Source organism: Onychomys torridus, chromosome 11 (genome assembly GCF_903995425.1).
Source record: "Onychomys torridus chromosome 11, mOncTor1.1, whole genome shotgun sequence".
In the NCBI taxonomy this organism is placed as follows: domain Eukaryota; kingdom Metazoa; phylum Chordata; class Mammalia; order Rodentia; family Cricetidae; genus Onychomys; species Onychomys torridus.
Window position 1 is genome coordinate 49,789,777 of NC_050453.1, and position 23,904 is coordinate 49,813,680.

At 38.4% G+C, this 23,904-nt stretch overlaps 1 protein-coding gene across 1 annotated transcript; it reads left to right on the plus strand.

Annotated features, from left to right (window-relative positions):
• Window positions 1–2,899: 2,899 nt before the first annotated feature.
• Window positions 2,900–22,755, plus strand: Rgs13 (regulator of G protein signaling 13). The gene is made up of 4 exons (XM_036203090.1): window positions 2,900–2,964; window positions 5,910–5,971; window positions 21,024–21,190; window positions 22,423–22,755. Exons 1-4 carry the CDS (start codon window positions 2,900–2,902, stop codon window positions 22,603–22,605), a joined length of 477 nt encoding a protein of 158 aa, XP_036058983.1. The 3' UTR covers window positions 22,606–22,755.
• Window positions 22,756–23,904: the final 1,149 nt, after the last annotated feature.

Here is a 23,904-nt window from a genome sequence, read left to right on the forward strand (position 1 = left end):
GAAATTTAAAAAGAAAGATGGAATATACTCTGGTAGGATGTGTACTTCCTTCCTACAAAGGAGCTTGGGACATACTTCCTGAGTGTCAGAGTACAAGAAGCTGAAGGTTGGACAAACTGGAACAGAAACAGGCTTTGCATGCTCCTATTTTTCTAATCTTCATTGTTCCATTTCAGAGAAAAAGGAAATAGATCATCTGAGAGGTAAATTAACATGCCCAAGGTCACACAGCTAATAAAAGCCTCAACTAAAGTGTGTGTTATTCTAGTTTCAGAACCCTGAGCTATCTGAATATACTCTGCTCCCGGGGGCTCTGGGAAACCCCTGAGCACTAGTACAAAGTGCCTTCAGTGTGCATGTGACCTCAATGGGGGTTGCAGCCTGACCGTTGTGGTTTTGTCTGATCCCATTATAGCTACTGAGCTATACATCACAGCTATAGAATCTATAAAAGACACAGAGTTACAGAGATGACGAGAATTTGAAAATGGATAAGCATGGCTCTAGTAGATGAAGCGGACAGACAAATGAAACAAAAATCGCCAGTTCAAGAAGAAATAGTGAGTCCTTGTAGGAGACAAGGATGAACACTTACATTGACAGTGAGGATGTTCAAGAATAAGCAAGAGCCATTGAGGATGGAAATTTGGCTTCACTAATAGAGTTCAGGACCCAATTATACACAGGATTATCATAAATAAACCAGCCAATGCCACAGTTCTCATAGCCTCAAATATTATCAATCATCTTTAGTCAGGTTTATCTTTCCAAAAAAAAAAAATTCTATTTTCACCACTTTGAGATTTTGAAACTTCAGGACTATTATCAACAATTTAGAATGCAATGGTTCATTCCTGAATTTCAGGTCATCTAGAATCTAGCCGCATACACACATAGCCCCATAATAAACCTTCCTTACTACTTACATTACCATATCTACAATCAAAAGAGGCTTAGCTAACTGGTTAACTTCCCTCCCTCCCATTTGCTCCCTCGTGTACATCTGTTTAGCTGCACGATGCTTATTCTTTTTCAAACACTTCTCTCATGTCTTCTACCTCTACCCATGGACATCTTTTACCAAATTCACAGTCACACTGAAGAGTTCACTGGCGCACACTACAAACACACAAGCTAGAATAGTCAAGTAGCAGAGTCCTTCCTGGGTCTCTCTATTGGGTCAGTCTTCAGCAGCTTCCACAAAACATGGTGTCTGGGGAACTAGCACTCCATTCTGTTACTTTCTCTACATTATTGCTGCCTGCTCTGCTTTACTTTGGTCATTAATAGCACTCTTGTTAACAAGCATAACAACATCTTTAAATCATTTGCTCTCTTACTCTCTTTTTGGCTTTAACACCAAAATGATTATTCATTTTTTTTTTACACTTCCAAATCTTGATTGTTTAAAACTGTACAAGTCTTTTACAATACATGTTGGCTTTTAAATGATCTGTGAATGTTAGTGTACAATGGATATCTTTTTCTGAAACTCAACCATGAATGATGAGTTCATCAATAATAAGCATGTTCTTTGGTACTCATGATGCAGTATTGTTCTGATTTTTGTCTAGTGGGCTCCTTTCTCACAGTCTTACTGAGATGTATATGTATGTGACAGTCGTCTTAGGCTATCTTTTCAGTTCACACTCTGTCCCAAGACATGTCATTATATTTTTTTACTTTTCTTAAGTCTTTACAAAATACCCAACTTTATTTTCAAGGCAAATCTCTCAGGTAAAATTGTTTCCATTCTTTCTCTCTAAAGATACATCCAAAGATGATTTGGGGGCAAGTCTTAACTCTCTATCCTTTTCTTCCAAGATCTCTCCCTTTTTCATCCTAGACAAGCCAGTTCTTTTCTTCAGCTGACCATTACTTCCTAACCTTTGCCTAAGCAATCCCTCCTCCATTCAGCACTTCTCTGAATATCCCATTGATTCCCGATCAGATGTTACATTACTGGTATGGCTTCACTGACTGTTCTCAAGTCTGACTCAGTTCTCCTCCTGCAGATATACACAGCCCCTCTAACAAATCCCACAGGGTGTTTTTTTCATGGCTTGCCCGTAAAGATAGGAAGAGAAGAATGGGGTCTCTGGAGATCACTCACAGGCACTGAGCTTGGCAGAGGATAGTAGCTCAGATGACCCTTGGAATGAGTTGATAAATTCGTAAAAGCTCACGATTGATCCTCAGTGATTCACTTCACACAACTACTTATGTATAGCTACCAAACTATTTCAAGATTCTGTATAAAACATGTATTCAATTATCCCTAGCATGTTTTTTAGGTTTTTTTTCTCCAAGTCCCAAGTTATAAACCAACTGTGACATGTGTTGCTATATATACACTCAGCCTAGACTGAGTCAACTCTGCCAGACTTTCAAAGTTACAATGTCCAAAATGCCTAAGTTTATGTAAAAACTATTCTTCTTAGAATTCATTCTTAAGGAGTTTTGTTTGGCTGTTTATGCTATTTTATTTGACTAATTACAAAGAGGCAATTTTCCCTTCATATATTTAGGGAGCATTCTAAAAATAAGAATTGTCCCAAAAAGGAAACCTTAGAAGTTGAGGAATTCATTGTCATTGGGTTCTCATTAAAATACATCTTTCAGAGAACTTTCTTTTAAAAAACCCTATTGTTAATGAATTGGTGGGTAAGAAGAATTCCAAAGTCACAGAGAAATATAATCACCTATATTCTTATGAAATATGTATGAGGTGAGTCATTTTATTCCTTCTTCCTCTGTGACCCACAGTGACTTCTGTTAACTTTAAGAATTCATCCTTTTTTGGAGGTTTATAATTTTATATGTTCTTAGAAAATTGACTCATCAGGCAGTCATTTTACATGACTAAATTATATACCTATACGCTTTTGTTTTTAGAAAAATGAGCAGGCATATCTGTTGGATTTGTAAGCTGTGCAGAGCTGAATCTAAGAGGTTCCCCTCAAAGTAAGTAGCTTTTGAATGTCATAACCATTTTAAAGAATTTTTAGTCACATGATAAATAGGTACATACATATTTAACTATGTTCTAAATATATTTTGCTGAGAAGGTAAAATTTATGTGTACACATGAGAAACTCCAACAGAGAAGCACTAAAATTCATTTCCATTATTCATGGTGTACACTTAAGAACTCAGCAACTTTGATGTTTTAGAGACTATTACAAATATTCTTTTTAAAAACAGTTTAGTGCTGTTTATATTAAAGGAATTTTTTAATCCAATATATTTCACAACTAACACCTTCTTAAGAGATGCCAGACACCTTCATTTCTTCATGGAGTTTACAAGAATGGAAGCTTACCAAGCTTCCAGTTTTTTTCTAAATGCAGGGAAATTTGCTGCTTCCTTGCTCTAAATGCAGGCCAGGCCATGCCACACCCAAACTTGTGATCATACTGCCTAAGCCTCCCAAAGCACTGGGATAAGTTATAGTATAAAGATCCAGCCTTTTTCTGAGATCTGCAAATAGTTTAAAATAGAAAGTATGACTGAAAGAATAACAAAACAATTAGATTTATCACAAAGAATTCACAGGTTGAAGACCCCTGTTAGATTAACCATACATAACTAACCTAGGTCAAGTGGAGACCTCAATTCTGAACACATCCTTGTAGGTCAGAGCTCTTGACCAGCCTGACCTACCACTGAAGTAGAGAAGGTCTCAAAAGGTCCCAAGCTACTGCTTGGTGAAAAAAGTTAGCTGTAGTGATGGGTGGCAAAACCCGATGCTCAGCATTCTAGTGACTAATTCAACTTTGTGAACTATGGAGTTGCATGCATGGACAAAGATATAATTGACTGGGACCAGCTTTCTTTCACTGATGATCCCTGTGGCCTACCACAATCAGAACTTGGACTTCCTGTTGTCTGTCTAGTATATACTCCATAGAAAGGAGGAATCCAGGAAAAGAGAATTCATATTCATTGAAGGCTGTTTGAGGTCATTTGATAGGAGCTTTTCATTCATCATAACTTTGTCAGACAGAGAGATAATAACAAAACTAAGGTGTGAAGATGTATTAAGTCCAACATTGGGATTGGATCCCCCAGCCCTCAGACTCTAAGCATCAATGCCATGGGCTTCAAAATGTCTTCATGTCTGATTGCTTTTTACCACCTACTTGTCCAGAAAAAAAAAAAGTGACACCAAAAAGAAGAACGCAGGCCAGGAAACTCAGGCTGACCTAGGGGCAAAAGTGCTTAAAAATAATCTTCACATAACGCAGAGTATACCATCTCATGGGCAAACACGAATACTCTGAGAGAGAAGGTAAGCAAAAGCAGAAATGAAGTTCAAATAACCCAGTATCTCCAACCATGGTCTGTATCTGTAAATCTATCAATCTTGCAGGCAAAGGCATTCTCTTGGTAACAATTTCACAACACAGTTGACGTTGTCTCCCCTCACTGGAGATTTCAATCTTTCCTCTACAATGGGAACCAGTGAGATAGAAAAGTATGCAAAAAACCTGCCTTGCACGTCCTACTTCGATAGATTGAAAACATTATTTTAGCTTATTCTTTCTGAAATTCCAGTGAGGGAAAAGGACAGTGAGTCAGAAATAGTTTTCATGGAAACGTTTTTGAGTGCACTGAACACAATGCACCTCGAGGCTGGCTGATGGGAAAGTCTACACGGAGCTGGCAGGACCATCAGAGCTGTTACAGGACTAATATTGTTCTATGTTATGCACTATTTCACTTTTTAAATCTTTCGTTACATTCATAACCAGTTACTGCTGATGGTCACACCTGAAGAATTAACACGTAGGCTGATTCAACAGAAACCAAAAGGAGTAGGTCTTGCTTTCTTCTTCAGCTTTCTTAGATTATACTGGTGCTAAAGGCAGGAAGAAACATGCAAAGCAGAAGCTGAGTAGCAATGAACATATTGGTGACTTTGATACAGAGAAATAAAGTTATTTGTCATGAGAAAGTAGAATCACTTATCAGTCACCTCATGAAGCTCACCAAGAGAAACAGAAATGGAACCTTCAAGCCAGCGCCTTTCACAGACATCTTCCAAATGTGCCTTTGTTTATTCTGTTTAAGTCTAATGCAACTTGACATATTCTACCTTCATTAGTGTTAAGGCCTTTAAAGTTCAATATATAAATACACACCTATCAAATAAGAAAGTAAAAACATAATAGACATGACATTACATGAGAATGTGTGCATAAGCTTTGAAGGTAAACTGGCATTAATTGGTAAGTGGGTGCATTGTGACAGTGGCAGAGGAACATGAGACAATCATTTAGAGGCAACGTGCAAATCTGCATCTGGAACTTTCAAAGTGCGTGCCTTTTATCTGTTTTCAGTGTGCTTCTATTCATCTACAAAATTACCACAGCTACATGGGCGGGCAAGCTTGGCTGCATGTAGTTTTAATGGTGAAAAAGAAGAATACTCAAAATTTTTTAGACTATAAAAGCTCCAGAATGCCCTTTGTAGACTATTATACTACATAGATGATCTAAAGGTGATTAATTTATAAGTTAAGGAGTAAGACCATAGTAATCACATATAAAATGTGTATAAGAAGAGCATACACATGGAAACTATGTATGCAAAATATAAATTTTTAGTTAAAAACACAAATACATAACAAAGGCTAAATCTACCACACTTCTAATAGAAAACTTGAAATGAGGAGATTATACAACTATTGTTCCTATCTTCAATATTTATTTTATATTCTCAAGTATATACCTCTTACATTTTTTAGAGTTTAAGAACTCAGTGAAAGGCTAGAACATAAAGGGTCAAAGGGCAATAAGCAGTGTAATTATATTTTGCTATTATTCTCAGGGTTGCACATACCTACTTAGTTCAGCAAAACATTGATAGCATGTGAGCCTAATCACAGCTTTTGTTTCTTTTCAAAGCCTTACTTTAGAAGAGGTTTTAGGATGGGCCCAATCTTTGGAAAGTCTGATGGCTACAAAATGTGAGTATGATGTATATGTCATCTTTGAAGAAGAGGCTTGTTTCATTCCTATGGGGTGGGGGGTGCCAGGTGACAAGTGTAAGTGGCCCTGCTTGCCATCTCCTGAGTGGCAACTGACACAGATAAAAAAGGAAAACCTGAAAATAGTCTGTCATGCCAACCACCGTTATTTTCCTTGGTGTTAATTAAAACAAGATTAGTCACTGAGGGTATTTATTCTTCACAAGCATACGTGTAAAACCCATTGGGAATATGCTGAAATAGTAACACATACTGAAATACACTGCCTTCCCATCGCTGGCTAAAGTTAGTGCTTGGAAACTATTTAAAAAGTTGCTGTTCTAAGTGCTTTCAAAAGCAAGAACCAATTTGAGCCATGATGCTCTAAAATTCCTCGGAGTTCTTCAGTCTTGGAGTCCTGTGGTCCCATGTGCAATGGCACAAGCATGAGAATTCAAATGAAACAAATGAAAGATCATAGTGATGTAGGCAGATGAAAATATAAGTTTAGAAGCGCAATACAGTTAATATGAAGGATAATGGGCACTCAGGGGAATGTCTATTGTGTTGGGAACAGAAAATGGTAGGTGATAGAAAATGATAACCAGAAGATAAGTTTTAAAAAAAAAATTTAAAAACACTAAAAAAGAGGTTACTTAAAGAAAATTCTACTACGATTAGTTCCTTTCTGACAGGGCTATTACCATCAAATGTTTGGTAATTTTTGTCTGTGGGCTTATCTCTTTACTAGGGACTTCCTTGTGTGAGATTCTCTGTGAAAATGTTTTTTTTTTTTCCAGATGTCCTGATTAGGAACAGGAGTTAACCATGCTCCTACGATGTTTTAATTAGTGGGTGTGTAGGGTTATTATTGACTGAGTACATCCCAACATTCATGGGGATCTCTGTGTTCCTAGGACTCTACCTGCTCTCACTGCCTCCAGAACATTCTTTAGCACTGCATCTGTTATTTCTGACTCACAGAGCAATGGTAGGAGGCATGAACCCTTGGCTCTTGGCTTCTTCTATAAGAATTCCTTAGTCCTTCTAGCTCTGACTCTGAGACTCCTTCCTTGGTGTTGTGCATCTCCAGACCTGGGCACCATCTAAGCATTCATTTTTAGTTGTAAGCCATCCCACTGAAAATGTACACATCATAGTTTCTTTATTTATTTATTTGCAAGAAGGTTTGAACTATGCCTTTTACATATCAAGTATTACTCATAGTTCTCTGGTGTAACTTGCCAGCATGATCATGAATTAAATTTTATATCTTTGGACTAAATTTTAGGGCACTTAAATTGAAGGAGAAGAAAACCTTGCCTGTTAAATCAGCTGTATTGAGTCTTCTCCAAACAGTTTTAATACCAGCCCTAACCCATCTTTGCAACATTGCCCGGTTAATCTCACTTTCAGAGTTACAGACATCTCTTCCACAAAGTGGGAATAATGTCATCTCTCTATTCAACACTATTGTACTGACTGAACACAAAAGACAGAGTTTGGTGCACTATACAGCCAGAGCAGAAAATGGTTGCCATTTACTCTTATTAGCAATAAAGTACACATCTCTGAGTATAGTCATTTTAATCTCTCATTCCTACCAAAAGATCAAACTCTTAGTATTCAGGATCCATGATTCCCTAACCCAACGTGTTTTCTACAATGTACACCCAGCTGTGTCCTTTCTGTAACAGACCCTCCACCGGTGTGCTCCATCCCCTACTTATGCATCAGTGACTCTCCTGCTACAGGCTTCTACTTGGTGTCAGTTTTTTCTCACCCAATCCTGCACACACTTAAAATTAAAACTCAAGTTCCATCTTTCCTATGAAATGATTTAGAAATATTTTTCCTCTTCTATTTTGTTAGTACATTATTTATTCTGCCTTTAATTGCCATCAGTTTGGGTAAGGAGTTTATTTCCAAAGTAGCTTGCTCAATAAACCATAAAATTCTTTGAAGAATGGATATTGCTTGTTCATTTCACACCCCACTGAGAGGCTCGAAGTGTCATTTCTACCTAAGTAGACATGTATTAGAGTTCAATGAAAGACAAATATTAATAGGAAACTATCAACACACCAAGATACATTATATAAAATGTAGGTGCCAGTGCTGAGGACTTGATAAAATGAACAGAGTATCAAGTGAGCAATGCCGTAGGTGGACTGGGCAATTTAGAGAGAGTGTCCTAAGGCTAAGCAAAGTCTACAGAAAAGGGGAGGGTGAGACAGCATCACATGGATCCTAAAAAGGCCAGTGGGAGCATGAAATCTAATCAGCATGAAGTTCATTTTCAAATTCTACAGTCAAATAATTAAAAAGTGATAAAAAAAATAATAAGTCATTCTACAGATAGGACCCGTCAACTAGAAAAACTAAGAAAGCAAACACTACATGTTTTAGAGAATGAGTGTGTTTAACAAAGAACGCTAGAAAACGTGTCTGGTAAACCAAAAGATGTAAACTGCTATTGTTACAGAGACTAAAACACAGCCTCAGGCCAGGCAGTAGTAGCATAGACCTTTAATCCCAGCACTCGGGAGGCAGAGGCAAGCAGATCTCTGTGAGTTCAAGGTCAGCCTGGTCTACAGAGTGAGTTCCAGGAAAGGTGAAAAGCTACACAGAGAAACCCTGTCTCAAAAAACCAAAAAAAGAAAGGAAGAAAGGAAGGAAGGAAGGAAGGAAGGAAGGAAGGAAGGAAGGAAGGAAGAAAAGCCGGGGGGAAAAAGAATACACAGATCATTAAACTCACATGGGGATAAGGATATGATGAGAAAATAACATAGGAAATATGTGTTGGAAAACCATTAAGTAATAGTTATATTCAACACAATGCCATTAAATTCCAGGGCTTTCTAAAAAGTGGGAATTGGAAAGGACCAAGTTTGTGCAGTCAGTCATTTCTAGGAGAGACTGTTTCATAGCAGACTTCCTGGTATTCTGGCTCTTACAATCTTCCTTCTTCCTCTTCTGCAATGTTCCCGGAGCCACAGGTGCAGGAACTGTGATGTAAATGTATCTGTTGAGGCTGTGCTGACCAAACCCTATTAATATCTATGTTGTGTGTAGTTGGGTCTCTGTCATTTGCTGTAAAGAGATGTTGCTTCAATGAGGGGTGTTAGTGATACTTACCCATGAGTATAAGGATAATATTTAGAAGGTAGGAAATAATTATGCTGGCCTAAAACAATTAGTGGCAATGGGTTTTTTTTTTTGTTTTTTTCTTTTCTTTTGTTTTGTTTTTTTAAGGTCTATGGCCTCCTTATCCTAGGACACAGGCTAGGTTTCCAGTACCAGGCATGATTTCCCTCCTGTTGAGTGGGACTTAGGTCCTGCAAGAGTGCTTTTGGCTGCCACCAACATTGAAGTGCCACTTTCTGTACTTTAATGCATTTCTTGCCAAAATCAGAACCATTTCATGTTAACATGGAAGGAGGAAAATGTGGTGGGGTCCCATCCATAGACAAAGAACCATAGACCACTAATAACTGATGGAAGGAGAAATAGTCTCTACCAGGGATGAGCCCCTTGGATTGGTTTGTCCAATGAAGAATGATCATCCTTGAAATCATTTACACACAAGCAACGAATATGGACCCAGCAGTGTATGTGTGTAGGTGTAGTATATATGCATGTACACATATATGTGAATGCAATAATAATCAAGGAAAAAGCGGAAGATGGAAGGGATTCAAGGAAGGTTAGCTGAGCTGGGAGGGACTAAATGGAAAGGGAGGGTGGAAAGTGGTACAGTTCTATTTAAGTTAAAAACACAATTTTGAAAAGAGAAGAACAAGAAAGAGGGGGAAGAGGAGTAAGGGAAAAAGAAAAAGAAGGAGGAGGAGGAAGAAAAGAAGAAGAAAATGAAAAAAAGGGAGGAGGAAGAAGAGGAGGAGGAGAAAGAAGAAGAAAAGAGGAAAAGGACCAAGTTGAGAAGAGAACTACACAGTCAGGTGGTGATTCAAAATTAGGAATGTTTGTAACCTAAATACATTCTAGATGTTATTCAGTGATAAGCTGCTGGCAAACAAGTTTTCAAAACATAGATGATACTTTTTAAAACTAATGTGTATATATTCACTTACTGAGTACATACTAAGCCTGTTTTAGTTATCAAGTAACATGCTTGGGGAAAATCCCATCAGTCTATCATACAAATAAAATTGCACAGAAAAAATGTTTTGAGAAATCTGAAAGTCCCTTTAAAAAGAATGAAAAGGATCACCATTTATGATAAACTTTGGAAAGATAGAAAGTAGTTATCAAACCAACTTTTACAAGTACCATGAATGAAATTCCAAAGGCAAGAAAAATACTTTTCAAAAATAATATCTTTTGACAAAAAAAAATTCTCAAGGCCACATAAAGGGCTGACTGGCAGTAGTTTTAATACAGGAAATTATTTAAGAGTAAGCCTGGTATAGATAAATGGATGTCTTTCAAATGAAGCAATACTGTGTGTTGATTCCTTGATGTTTGATGTGAAAGTCAGTGTCATTTAAAAACCATCCACAATGAAAGAAGCAGGAAATACTCTACAGATGTTAAAAGTCTACAGATGACTGAAATTTTTTCATCTTTTAAACATCTAAGTTTTTAGAAAACATTTTTTCATAAGTAATAAGAATATAAAGATGTAAGGAAAATTTTTTTCATCTATCCAAGAAAATACGTGAGACTTATCTAAGATTTTCCTTCAAATGTTAGAAACCTAGACTTTGCCACTGAATCCAAAATTGCTATTAAGGCATCAGGCTTCGCTCACATGAAAAGGGAAAAGTGTAGTTGTGTGGGTGTTTCTGGTTACTAAACACTATATGAGATGAATAAATGCAAAGAAAGATACAGAAAGGAACATTTGAAATCATAGAAGACCAAAATCACGTAAAATCCCAGAAGTCTTCAAACTACAAAGGTCAAATTTTTTAAAATAATGAGAATCTATAATGCCAGAAGATACAGAAGACACATAAATACATTAGATAATTAACCAATTTTCTTTTTGTCTTTTTAGTAATGGATTCCTTTTTATTATTTCTTTTATTTTTTATATTATAATACAGTTACATCATATCCCCTTTCCCTTTACTTCCTCCAAGCCATATGGCCTCCCCATTTATTTCTTTCAAATTCATGGTGTCTTTTTCACTAACTATTGCTATATACACACATGCATATATATTCTTTAAATGCATAAATGCAAGCTGTTCAATTTGTACAATGCTACCTGTGTGTGTGTGTGTGTGTGTGTGCGTGTGTGTGTGTGTGCGTGTGTGCGTGTGTGTGTGTGTGTGTGTGTGTGCGTGTGTGTGTGTGTGTGTGTGTGTGTGTGTGTGTGTTTCCAGGGCTGACCCTTTGGTATTGGGTAACCAATTTGTTACTTTGCTATTCCCAGGGAAGTCTATCTGTCTAGCTTGCAGCATTCTTTGTTGTCAGAAGTTCTTTGCCTAGAGTTGAGGCCTCACTGGGCTTCCCCCCCATTCAGTTCAGTACATCTGTTGATGTTGTCCTTGCTCAGCTCGTGTATAAGCAGTCGTGCTGGTGAGACTTTATGGGTGTAGCTTCTGAAATTCCTAGGAGATGCAAAACCACTGCAAACTCACTGTTCCTCCAGCTGTTACCATCTTTCTGCCACCTCTTCTGAAGTGATAGCTGACACTTGGGCAGGGGAATTGTACAGTCGATGTATCCACTGGGACTGGGCTCCGGAACTCAGCATTTTGAATGGTTGTGGTTTTCTGCAGTGGTCTCTGTCTGCTGCAAAGAAAAGTTTCCTTGATGAGGGCTGAGGACTACATTTATCTGTGGGTATAAGCACAAATATTTAGAATGTAGGCGTAATAAATTAGCAGTTGTAGTTTCTCCTCCAGGATCCATGACTTCATTAGCCCGGGGTTATTGGCTAGGTTTCCAGTACCAGGCAAGGTATACCTCTTCTTGTGTGGGTCATAAATCCAACTAGAAAGATGTTGGTTATTGCCAAGGGTATGTGTTGCACCACTGAACCCTTAGAATTATCATGCTTCACTGATCACTGTTATGGTGCATAGGTGTCATAACTGGGTAGGACTGTTGGTTGCTTCCCTCCTTTGGAAGCTTGCATGGTGCCTTCTTGTACCATGAAGCCACTCTGCAAGGAGGTCCTGTGTCTATAGTACATGTGTCTTCACCTCCTATCCCTGGGAGCAAACTAATTTTCAAAAGATAACAATGGGAGTTATTCACTGATATATTTGGTTTTATTCAAATAAAAAGATCACTTGGATGATTCAAACAATCCTACCATGTATCTGGGAACAACATAGGGATGGCAATGAGATGAAAGGGGTATATATGTACTCAGCCCACGTACTCCACTTAAACAGAGGAGACAAAGAACAAGCAGACCAATGGGCAGATAATTCCATAAAGTGGTAAGTGCTTTTAAAAAAGTAAAATCAAGTGATATGGAAAGAAGGTGCAAGACTACAATAATTCAACTGAGAATTATGGACAGAGAACAAAATTGTCAGAAGGAGTAGAATGGCCAGAATCTCTGACAGAATAAAACTGTCAGAAGGGATAAGATTGGAACAAAGAGATGAGTCATAAGAAGCAGACATCTGTGCTGAGGTCTTTGGATATGAAGCCAAGTAGCGGGAAACACATCTGAAAGGTCCGACGATGTGAGATTGGTATCTGCAAATAACTAAAATAAAGTTTAATATGTCAGCTTCAAAAGGCCTCATGAGGCCATGTGAATGACCTTACCCTGAACACTAACCAAAAAAAAAAAAAAAAAAAAAAAAATCAATATATTTTTAAAAGATCTTGCCAGCTCTTTTCTGAAGAAAAACAAAGGGAAACTAGTTAGAGGGATATTTCAAGAAACCAGCTCAGACCAGAACTCAGGAGAGCAGACACACTTGGAAATAATTAGCATCTAGATGCTCATAAAAGCTATGGGTCCAAAAGATTGCTGGAGGAGTTAAGATAAAGAAGAAAGCCAGAGCGGTGGTGCTTGGGTACATGGTGATACTCCAGAGTTCAGGAACAAGAGCCAGGGGCGGCAAAAGGAACATCTAGTGAATTAATGATGAATAAAAAGAGTGTATTACCACAGAAGCCAAAGGCAACAGTTCTCTCAGGAAAAGGGCCTTGAACTGTGAGGACTGGAGAGAAATCAAGTCAGAGCAGGGCCCATCGGGTATAACACAGAAGCCCTTGACACCTCAACAGAAGCATTTACAGTGCATGATGGGAGCAAGGTAGGATATATAATGTAATTTATATAAATTTTGATGTGAAATTGAGAAGATAAAAGAATAGAGATTGAACAGCGATTGGCTAGAAGTCTTTGTGTTTTCCTTTGTAACAAAATATGTTGTAGTCAAACTGTCAAAATTAGAAAGAAAATAGAATTCCATAAACTAGAAGAGGCTATCTCCAAAGATCAGTGGTATGGATCTGGTGTATCATACAAAAGGCTGTGCATTTAGTTCCCATTACTATTTGTGTGTGTGTGTGTGTGTGTGTGAGAGAGAGAGAGAAGTATGTGTATGTGTGTGCATCTGTGTATGTACATATATGTGCACATGTATATATGTGTGTTAAGTATTTTTTATGTGTAAGCAAGTAAATAAATAAACAGCTCTTTCCTAGAAGCAGCAAGTCACATAGAAAGGAATTCCCACCCAACTAACAGCAGGTTTATCAATAGTTATCTTACAGACCAGGAGAAGATGGCAAAATAAACTCAAAGCTGAGAAAGAAAACTTTCAGCCAAAAATACTATACCCAGCAAAGCTATCCTTCAAAGATGAAAGAGAAGTAAAAACTTCTCTAGATAAAACTCAAGAAATTTGTCAGCATTTCCTCAGCTCTATAAGAGATGTTCAAGGGAGTAGTTTCTAGTAGGAGAAGTGTGGCTACCACTATAAAAATGCACAAAACTACAAAACCTCCACAAAATGGAGTGAAAATGTAAAAGTGAAAGAAGACACTAACTCTATCAGGACAAAGACACCACCAAGTTCACAAAAGTGCACAAGAGAGGAAGAAACGAAAAGATACATAAAACCAGAAAAAAATGACAAAATTGTCTTTATTCATCGTTAACAGTACCAATTATAAACAGATTAAATCCCCCAACTAAACTATATAGGCTAATAGAATAGAGTAGTTTAAAAAAAAATAACACATGTAGCTAGACTCAACAGTATATTTCCTTCAAGAAAGTTACTTTAGCAGCAAAGAGATGTTACAAAGACTAAAAGTAAAGGAAGGAAAAGATAAACCATGAGCATGGAAACCAGAACCAAGCAAGAATAGTTACATATGTGAGAGAAAGAACATGCTTGAAATACAAAGCAATGGAAAGAAACAAAGTGATCACTATATAACAATATGAGATAGCAAAAAGAAAAAATGTAAATATATGTGTACCCAAAGCTGGAACAATTGAATCTATGAAGTTTTCCTTGGGGAGGTAGACTCCACTGTGCTCTACTTTTAACAATGGACAAAAATTGACAAACAAGCATTGGAACTAGACTATAATACAGACTGATGAACAAACGTTTATAGGTCATTACATCAAAGAGCTACAAAATACAAAAGCTACAAAATTTCTTATTATCATATATGGCATGCTCCAGAATATTTTGCATGTTGGGCTGCACAGCCAACTCTCAACAAAATTTAATAATTTGAAATCATTGTATTATCTTCTCTGATCACAGTGGACTAAAACTAGGCATCCATAATGTTTGGAATTTTGGAAATTGTAAAAATCCATCTTTCTTAAAGTTCCATATCAAATTATCTATTATATTTCCCATAATTAAATAAAAACACTTCTAGAATTTCCATGGAACCATAAAAGACCCAAATTGTCAAACTAACCAGGAACAGAAAACAAATAAACCAAAAGCAGAGGCATTATAACACCAGACTTCAAAACACACTTGAGAGGGATTGATACCGTCTGAACAGCAAGGTGCTGGTATGGAAACAGGTCTGGAATCTTACAGAATAGAATGGAACATTTCAGAAATAAATTAACTTTCCAGCCAACTGATTTTTCATAATAAAAGCAATAAGAACACACATTAGAGAAAGTAAGTAATCTTTAACTGGTGCTTCTGAGGAGATTAAAAATAGATTATCTAAATGTAGAGGAAACTTGGCCTCTCTTTCTTATCATATGCAGATAACAACTCAAAAGACCTGAATGTAACTACATAAAACTACTAGAAGAAAACATAGGAGAAATACTTCAAAATTTATGTATAGCACAAGTTTATGTATTTAACACACACACACACACACACACACACACACACACACACACACATAACAAAAGCAAAAACTGACAAACCCGATTATACCAAACTGAAAGGCTTCAATACAGCCAAGGGAACAGTCAAGAAAGTAAGAATACATCCTAAAGGATGGATAAAATCAAACTATTCATTAAAAGAGGGATTGATTTCCAGCATATATAAGAAAGCAATTCAACAGTAAAAATAATAATAACAACAAAATCTAATTTAAAATGGATAAATTACTTGTAAGGACATTTCCCAAAAGAAAATGCACAAATGGTTGGTAACAGTATGAAAAAAGGCTCACTGTCACTGAGTCTCAAAGAAATGCAAGCCAGGAGGTAAATGCAAGCCAGGCGGCGGTGCCGCACACCTTTAATCCCAGCACTTGGGAGGCAGAGGCAGGCGGATCTCTGTGATTTCAAGGCCAGCCTGGTCTACAGAGTGAGATCCAGGAAAGGCACAAAGCTACACAGAGAAACCCTGTCTCAAAGAAAAAAAAAATGCAAATCAAACTACATGGGCTTTTATCATAGACCTCCAAAAGTTCTTTTATGTTACAGGATTGTCTCAGCTATCCTGGTTTTTTGTTTTTCCATATTAATGTGAGTATTGTTCTTTCAAGGTCTGTAAAAAACTTCTAATGTAACACATTATGATAACTATGTTTGAAGACCAGTAATTGAGTATTTCAAAATATGTAGGAGAAAACATTTTGAATACTCCCAAATAATACATGTCTGAAGTGATATGTTTACTCTAATTTAATCATTACACACAGTACACATAGTATGTTGTACACATGTGATATTCAGCCTAAGTACTGTCCTATATGTCAGTTAAAAATAAAAATAGACTTTAAAGAAAAACAGAAAGGAGGCTTTATAAAAATAACTCAGTCAGTAAAATGCTCATTTTGCAAGTATGAGGACCTTAGTTCAGTCCCAAGAGCCCATATTTTTTTATTTAAGAAAATTTTTTTAATTCACTTTACATACCAACCACAGATCCCTCTCTCATCCCTCCTTCCACTCACCTCAGCCTTCCCCTGCCCCGACCCCCCCCCCCGCCCCAACCCTGCATCCCCTCTTACAAAAATGTAAGGCCTCCCATGGGGAGTCAGCAAAGCCTGGCACATTCAGTTGAGGCAGGACCAAGCCCCTCTCCCCTGCATCAGTGGTGAGCAAGGTGTCCCACCCCCACCGTAGGTAATGAGCTCCAAAAAGCCAGCTCATGCACCAGAGATAGATCTTGATCCCACTGCCAGGGGCTCCTCAAACAGACCAAGCTACACAACTGTCTCCTGTATGCAAAGGGTCTAGTCAGATCCACCATAAATGTGGATAAATGTAGACACAGAGCCTACATTTTTTCAAAGAAAAACACCTTGGCATAGTTGTGCATACTTACAATCCCAGTACAGGAAAGGCAGATACAGGTAAACTGCTATAGCCTGTGGGCCACCACCTGCTTAGCCAGTTCCAGACCATTGAAAGATACACCTGTGTACACACACACACACACACACACACACACACACACACACACACACACACGGAGAGAGAGAGAGAATAACAGAGCTGGGAAGGAGACGTGGTCAGTAGCAGGACGGAGTGTGGGATCAAGAATTGTTTTAGTTGCATTGGGGAAACATGGCAACATGCTCCTCTGGTGAGGACAGCCAACAATGAGGACGCCATGGCAGAGAGGAGAAAGGAATAGCATGGTAAGAGCAACAGGGAAATGTAAAGCACTGAAGAAAGCAAAAATATAAGAGAGCCCAGAAAAAATTTAGCCAGTACAAAAGGAGTCAACATAACTCTTCTGGAAAATTCTAGGGCTAGGATATAAGGGAAATGGCAGTTTGCTGAGTGATCATTTGAAATTTGCAATGATCATTTTAACTCAGAAAGTACAGCTGTGGGCTTTCCCGAGACCTGTTCAGCGGGTCCGGCACCAATATTCTCCGGATAGGCAGGGGTTCAAAATAAGAGCGGGCATTCATCCTTTACTTTGGGTCAAAATTACACTTAAACGTACTTTATATTCCTTTGGCGAGCTGCTTGAGGCAATGAAACCTCTCCAGACTGATAAGGGATCGGGCTGGTGGGAGTGTCTTTATTGATGCAGTGGTGCAGAGCTGACTTGGGAAGTTACTGATGGATCTTGTGGCTCCGCCCTGTGCAGGGTCTCAGCTCTCTTCTTCTGTGGGAGATTCCCTGCCACCCACAGGGGATTGGCAGCTTCTAATCTGCGCTAACCACTGCTGTTGCCGTGGTTACCTTCATCCCGGGTTACATTACTGTGCAACTTTTGCCTTGGCCCTTTCCTTTTAGCACTTCTTGTCTTCAATTTCTCATGCACGGTTTTAACCCAGCAGGATGAAAAAAAAGAAAGAAAAGAAAGGGCCGTTTTTAGACATCGCTGTTCAGCTAGCACTTTTCCCTCCACTGTGAGAAAATGAAAAGCCGTCATGTACAGTTAGAACCTTCCAATCTTCAGTACCTCCCGTGGGTGGAATGATTAGAGCCTACCTCACTTTTTAAGACCTATAAGAGAGTCCTTTAAAATGCACGAAGGGCACAGAAGCTGAGGTTATAAAACATTTATCCACCAGCCACTGACGTTTGCCAGTATATAGGACCTGTACAGCCTGCAGTCCTGATTCTTCCAGCCTCTCAGTGGAATGGGCTGATAATGGGAGCAAGTTAACAAGTATAATAGAACACAATGTAGTCATTGGAGTTATAGATTCTCTTCACCCTAGGTCTGTTTGACAACCAACAGTGCATATTTAGGAAACCAGGGGAGTTCAGTAGTCAGTGTTCTCGGACCAAAACTCGCCTGATGTACACAAATGTCTGCAAGATAAACTGATTTTGTAAGCCTCCTCACTCTGCACCCTAGAGTAATGTCTAGGCTCCAGTAGTCTGGGTCAGCTTTTTCAAAATTACGATGCAATAATAAAGACCCTAAAATTCCCTGTTGATTATAATAAAGAAGGCTCTCTTCTCATTCATGATATATGACAACTGAGGTCAGTTTCAACTCTGTTCCATGCCTTAGTTCTGGCATTAGGCTAACAGAGCAGATTCCTTCTATATTGATTCCCCTCGTGACAAGGGAAAAAAGAGTCACATGAGGGAAGAGCCTTCTGCTTCCTCCGTAAAACACCCCTGTGCATGACCCTCACTGGCTAGCACAAACCCAGTGGTCAGTGCAGAGGCGTGGGAAGTGGAAATGTGACGCTCTCATGAGAGGACCAGGAAATAACTGGGAAGAATAGTAGGTACCGCTGCAGCAAATACCTACACTCAGGATGTTTCATCTATCACATATAGTATACTGTAATTTAGGAAATGCAAAAAGAAAATAATTCAGAAGTTTCATTGGCCAGAGATGTGACTACATTAGGAGTTGTGAAGCCATTATTCTAGCCAAAGAGAAAAAGATGTTTATCTCTCACACAAGAAGGCTAGAGAAGGCAGGGGTAGGTACAGGTGGGTTCTGGAGTAAGAATTAATATGATACATACAAATTCAGATATAATATACAACCTAATACTGGTTTCCAGACTGTATTCCTACCCCATCCCACCCACCCATCCACCTAACCATCCAACTGGGCTGGAATCATCTCATACCTGTGGACTTCACCAGTATCTGTTTTCTGATTTATATCTTATTTTCTCATTTCAAAGCCCTCATTTTCTATTCCTACCCAAGTCTTCACTCAAAATTCCTCTAAGTAGCAACTATATAAATTCTTTCATTTGTAACAAGACTTTATTTCAGTGTGCACTGGAAATTTTGGGCTTTCGATTTGTCTTATTAATGCAGTAATGGCTTTTTGTTTTGTTTTTAACTTTGCACATGGCGTTGGCTATTTCTCTGGCAGAAGCACCAATAACCACAACTGTGTTCTCTGCTCCCAATTTTCAATGCTTATCCCAAGGCAAGGACTATCACAAAGTCACAGCAGCAGGAAAACTAACTTCTTCTTTGAGATATAAGTTATAATGTATTTTCCACTGGGTAGTAATATGTAACCTAGGTCACTTCCTAGGCTACATGATTAGATATTCTGTGCCCTCATCTGATCTGTATTCTTAGCCAAGGTGAAGTTTCCTTCCAACCTCTCCCATCCATTGTACTGCAGGCTGCACCTGCCCACATCACAGTGAGCCATGCTCTAGGTCTGTGTGTCCTTTGCATGCTATATTTCTCACAGATACCAGTCTTCTCCAATCCTGGTGTCTTTATAAATTGTAGATACCTCTATCTGTGTCATTTTCCTTTAATATAGAATGTTGTCTTTCTTCCTATATCACTGCTAATATAATCAGTGAAAATCAAGGGAGCACATAGCCTGATTTTCTAGTGCTAGGAAATTGATCTAATAATGTCTTGTATGAACATCCAGGAAAATATGACTTTACTCATCACTTCTGTTCCATTTGATTATCACTATTTCTCATGACAGTTAATGATACCAATTTTTGCTAGCTAAATCCTGTACTTTAGGAGTGAATGGGCACTGGTGGAACAACTTGTGATAACAGGTTCATGAACAGATATTGACCTTAAAACTCATCAACTTGCAAACATTAAATGATGCACTTGTTGTAAAAGGAAAAAAATTCACACTCTCAGTCTGTGAGTGGTTTTGTATTCAGTCTGACTAAGCACAATCTTATTAACATCAATGGGAAGTTACTTTGTCATTTTATCATTTAGCAATCAAATGTCTCAGATATGACAAAAGATTTCACAGTCACCAGAAGTGTAGTGCCAATCTCAAAGCATTCATCTCAAACCTCGAGGCTGCTTGACACTCCCAGGGATGATGAGCAACAAGTTACACTCAGGAGAAGCACAAGCTCCTGAAAAATGGGGTCTGAATAAAAGCCTTCCACTCTGCTCTTCTACTCACCCTAGAGGCTGTTCAAGACCAGAGCTGAAGATAACCATCTTAGCACTGAGTGTCGTCTGATGGTTATGCTCAGCACAACACATTGCCCTGGGTAAGGTTCTGAGACGATGTCCAACGTCCCTCTAGATTCCATTCCTTACTTGGCCCTTATTTCTGGTTTGAACAATAAACTATGAATATGATGTTCAATTCTTCATCTTCCTGTTCTCCTGCTGATTGGACACTGAGAAACACTCCAGACAACTCTGTCTCATCAAAGTATCACTCATACATAGCTTGAATAGTTTCCTACCAACCCTGACATGCCAGATTCTTAACCTAGTTCTTACCTATCAGCTGGTTGTGAGGTCCTAAATATATTATATAACTTTATGGGGAGAGTTCTGCCTGCCTAGGTAGCTTAAGCCATTTGTGTGGGTCCTTAGGACATCTTCTGGCCTTTCTGTCATAGGCACATCTGAACTGACAAACATTTTCCACTGAAGTGACTCAGAACAAAGGGGTAACTTCACCAACTGGCAGCAACGTTAAACATGCTTCAGATGTATAGAGACCTGAATGTGGGGCTAATAAAGTCTCTGTTAGAAGATATCCACTTACTTGTTCTGTATCTTTGGAGCTCTTCTTCAGGCTTCTGTATTAAACTGTATAAATTATTACTTAAGGGTTGGGGATTTAGCTCAGTGGTAGATCACTTGCCTAGCAAGCACAAGGCCCTGGGTTCGGTCCTCAGCTCTGGAAAAAAAAAATTATTACTTAAATGTTTAATAACTGTTAATCCATGAAAACAATCATTTTTCTGATTTTAGATGGTCCAATAGTATACACAGCATATTTAAAATTGGAGCACAGTGACGAAAACATTAAATTCTGGATGGCATGTGAAACCTACAAGAAAATTGCCTCACGGAGGGGCAGAATTTCTAGAGCAAAGAAGCTTTACAATATCTACATCCAGCCACAGTCACCTAGAGAGGTAACAGTGGTGGGACATGGCAGTTGGGATATCCCTTAGAAAATACTAATAACTCGAGCATCATTACATGCCAGACATAGTCTATCCCAACATCTCCTAAAAATTATGTAAACTAAGAATTACTAATCTGCCAGGTGGTGATGGTGCACACCTTTAATCCCAGCACTGAGGAAGCAGAGGCAGGTGGATCTGTGTGAGTTCAAGGCCAGCCTGGTCTACAGAGTGAGATCCAGGACAGTCAGCACTATATAGAGAAATCCTGTCTGGAAAAAGAAAAAGAATTACTAATCTTATGTTTCAGTCACAACACCTAAGAGTTAGATAACTTAATGAACTTAATGAATTCCCCCTGTGTGGTACCATCATTAAGTAGCAGCATTAGGATTCAAAGGTGAGCTACTTGACCCAAAGTCCTCTACCCATTAGCTTATCTCAATTCCCAGCAGAGTTAAAAAGAACCAAGGGGTCATTGGCAGAATTCTCCGGCAGCATAAACTTGAAATGCCATGAATGGGTGTGAGCACTTCCTCAGTGGCGTTGGTGCTGCGTGCCACCCCACGTCGGTGTAAACCCACAAACTCAGATGATGTCTATGTTGCCATTACTGCTGTCACTTATGCTGTCCAACACTGAGACTCCTGACAGACAGACAACCAAAAATTACAGTTCATGTTAAATGCAAGGGTAGAGGATAGCATATGAGATTTCTGTCACTCCGCATAACCCTATACCATTCAGTTGTTCCCACAAACCCTTATGGAAATTTCTAGTCTTCTGAGATAACCACTTCCTCCCTCTAGCTCTTCTTCACTTCTCCTCACTTACTTCCCATTTCAGGACTTGTTGGGCCAACACAGCATTTGTGACTATTAAGGAAGGTAAATCTGAAAGCAACCACCAACTTCCTTTTGACTATAAAAAGAGCCCTCCAATTCATAAACTTCTATTTTGGCAGACTACCACTAACAAGCCACCGGCATCTCCCAGATCAGCAGTGGTTTCCAGAGTTCCCTGACTGTGGATTACATGCTTTCTTTATTGCTCTGGAATGCTAAAGGCAGATTTTTACTTTTAAAAAGAGCAAAGACTTCACTTCCTAAAAGTCCTTTTAGATACCTATGAAAACTGCACCCCAAACTATGCTGTTATTTTGCAAAGGAGAGTAGTAATTAAAGCATTCCATTGCAGACATACATATTTGATTGTGCTTAACCTATCATTTCATTTTTCAGATTAACATTGACAGTACAACAAGAGAAGCTATCATCAAAAGCATTCAAGAACCCACTCAAACATGCTTTGAAGAGGCTCAAAAGATTGTGTATATGCATATGGAAATGGATTCTTATCCCAGATTTTTGAAGTCTGAAATGTACCAAAAACTTCTCAAAACTGTTCAGCCCGAAAGCTCTTGATTGCTACCCACAAGTTCAAGCGGAAGATGGCACATTGCAAGTGTTAACAAATTTAGGAAAAGATACAAAATGAAAATGAAAGGAGAAATGAAGCAGAAAGCAAGCCATAAATTGATTTCTAGTTCCCGATGAAATGCATTCCAAACATAATGAGCTCGCAAATACTGCAGCACAATTTATAGCATACTTACAAAGAGGAATTAACAGAGAAGGAAAAAGAAGCTAGCTTCATCCTACAAACACTGTAACATTTTTCTATACTAGGCAACTCATGACCTTTTCTCGTTAAAGAAATTTAGCAGCCATAGCACAGATAACTTGTTTTCAAACCTTTGCTCTTTAAATTATGTCTCTATGTATTCTACAGATATGCTCAAAATAACTTGAATTAGTATATAAACTTAATAGTCATGGTATAAGCAATTATACTGTAACATGAGCTGTATGAAAATATGTTCTTAAGAGACAATTGAGCTATAAAATTTTCCTAGTAGGATGTCCATAATTGACCTCCTATATCACACATACCTTCTACATGTAAAATCTTTGTGATGAGTCTAAGCGGTTACTATGTGTGACTCACTTTTTCATTTATATTGTTTACTTTGCTATTGGGGTATAAAATTTTGTCTTTTATTTGGGGATTCATTTCTTCACAATATGAAATCATCATGGTGTTGGGAGCCAATAAATCGAAACTAAAAGGTTATGTGCATATTTTTCAAAGATGCCTTATTGTACCTTACAGTACAAATTCCAAAGGGGCTGAAGTTTGTGAAAAGTAAGAAAATAGAATAGAGGGCAGTTTAACTTACTTGCTTGGTGTCACCTTCCTGTCATTTTAAAACGTTGAAAGAATGTGGACTCATTCCTCAGATTTGGCATTTTGGGGGTTCAACAAAACATACACAGATACAAAGTTTGAACTGTTACTTTTTATACTTAAAAAAAAAAAATCAGGTCTTGTGTTGATGATGGACAGGAAACATTGAATCTGCCCCTCACCCTGTCCCAGAATCACTTTTCAATACTCATGCTTTATCTTGGTTGGACAGAGCATCTTACCCCTCTGACAAAACCAAGCTTCTCCTCTCACTGTGACTCCCACGTTCGCATAGTGCCCTGGCCCTTACTCTGTGGGCTAGTGTGTTTTATTGTACCTTCAGGGTTCACAAGGTCCCAGGCATTTTAACTACAGTTTTCCACGTTTAAAGGGGCAGATGAGTAACTGCACAGCCAACCACAGTGTATTCAGGTGACAAAAAGTGCTAAGTCACTCAACCACCTGCCTCCAGCTCC

What these genes read in the sequence shown, in the direction of transcription:
- Rgs13 (XM_036203090.1), top strand. Translation starts at nt 2,900, where the DNA reads ATGAGCAGGCATATCTGTTGGATTTGTAAGCTGTGCAGAGCTGAATCT. An exon ending in TCTAAGAGGTTCCCCTCAAA is followed by an intron (nt 2,965 to 5,909) that starts GTAAGTAGCTTT and finishes TTCTTTTCAAAG; the next exon opens with CCTTACTTTAGAAGAGGTTT. An exon ending in AAGTCTGATGGCTACAAAAT is followed by an intron (nt 5,972 to 21,023) that starts GTGAGTATGATG and finishes TTCTGATTTTAG; the next exon opens with ATGGTCCAATAGTATACACA.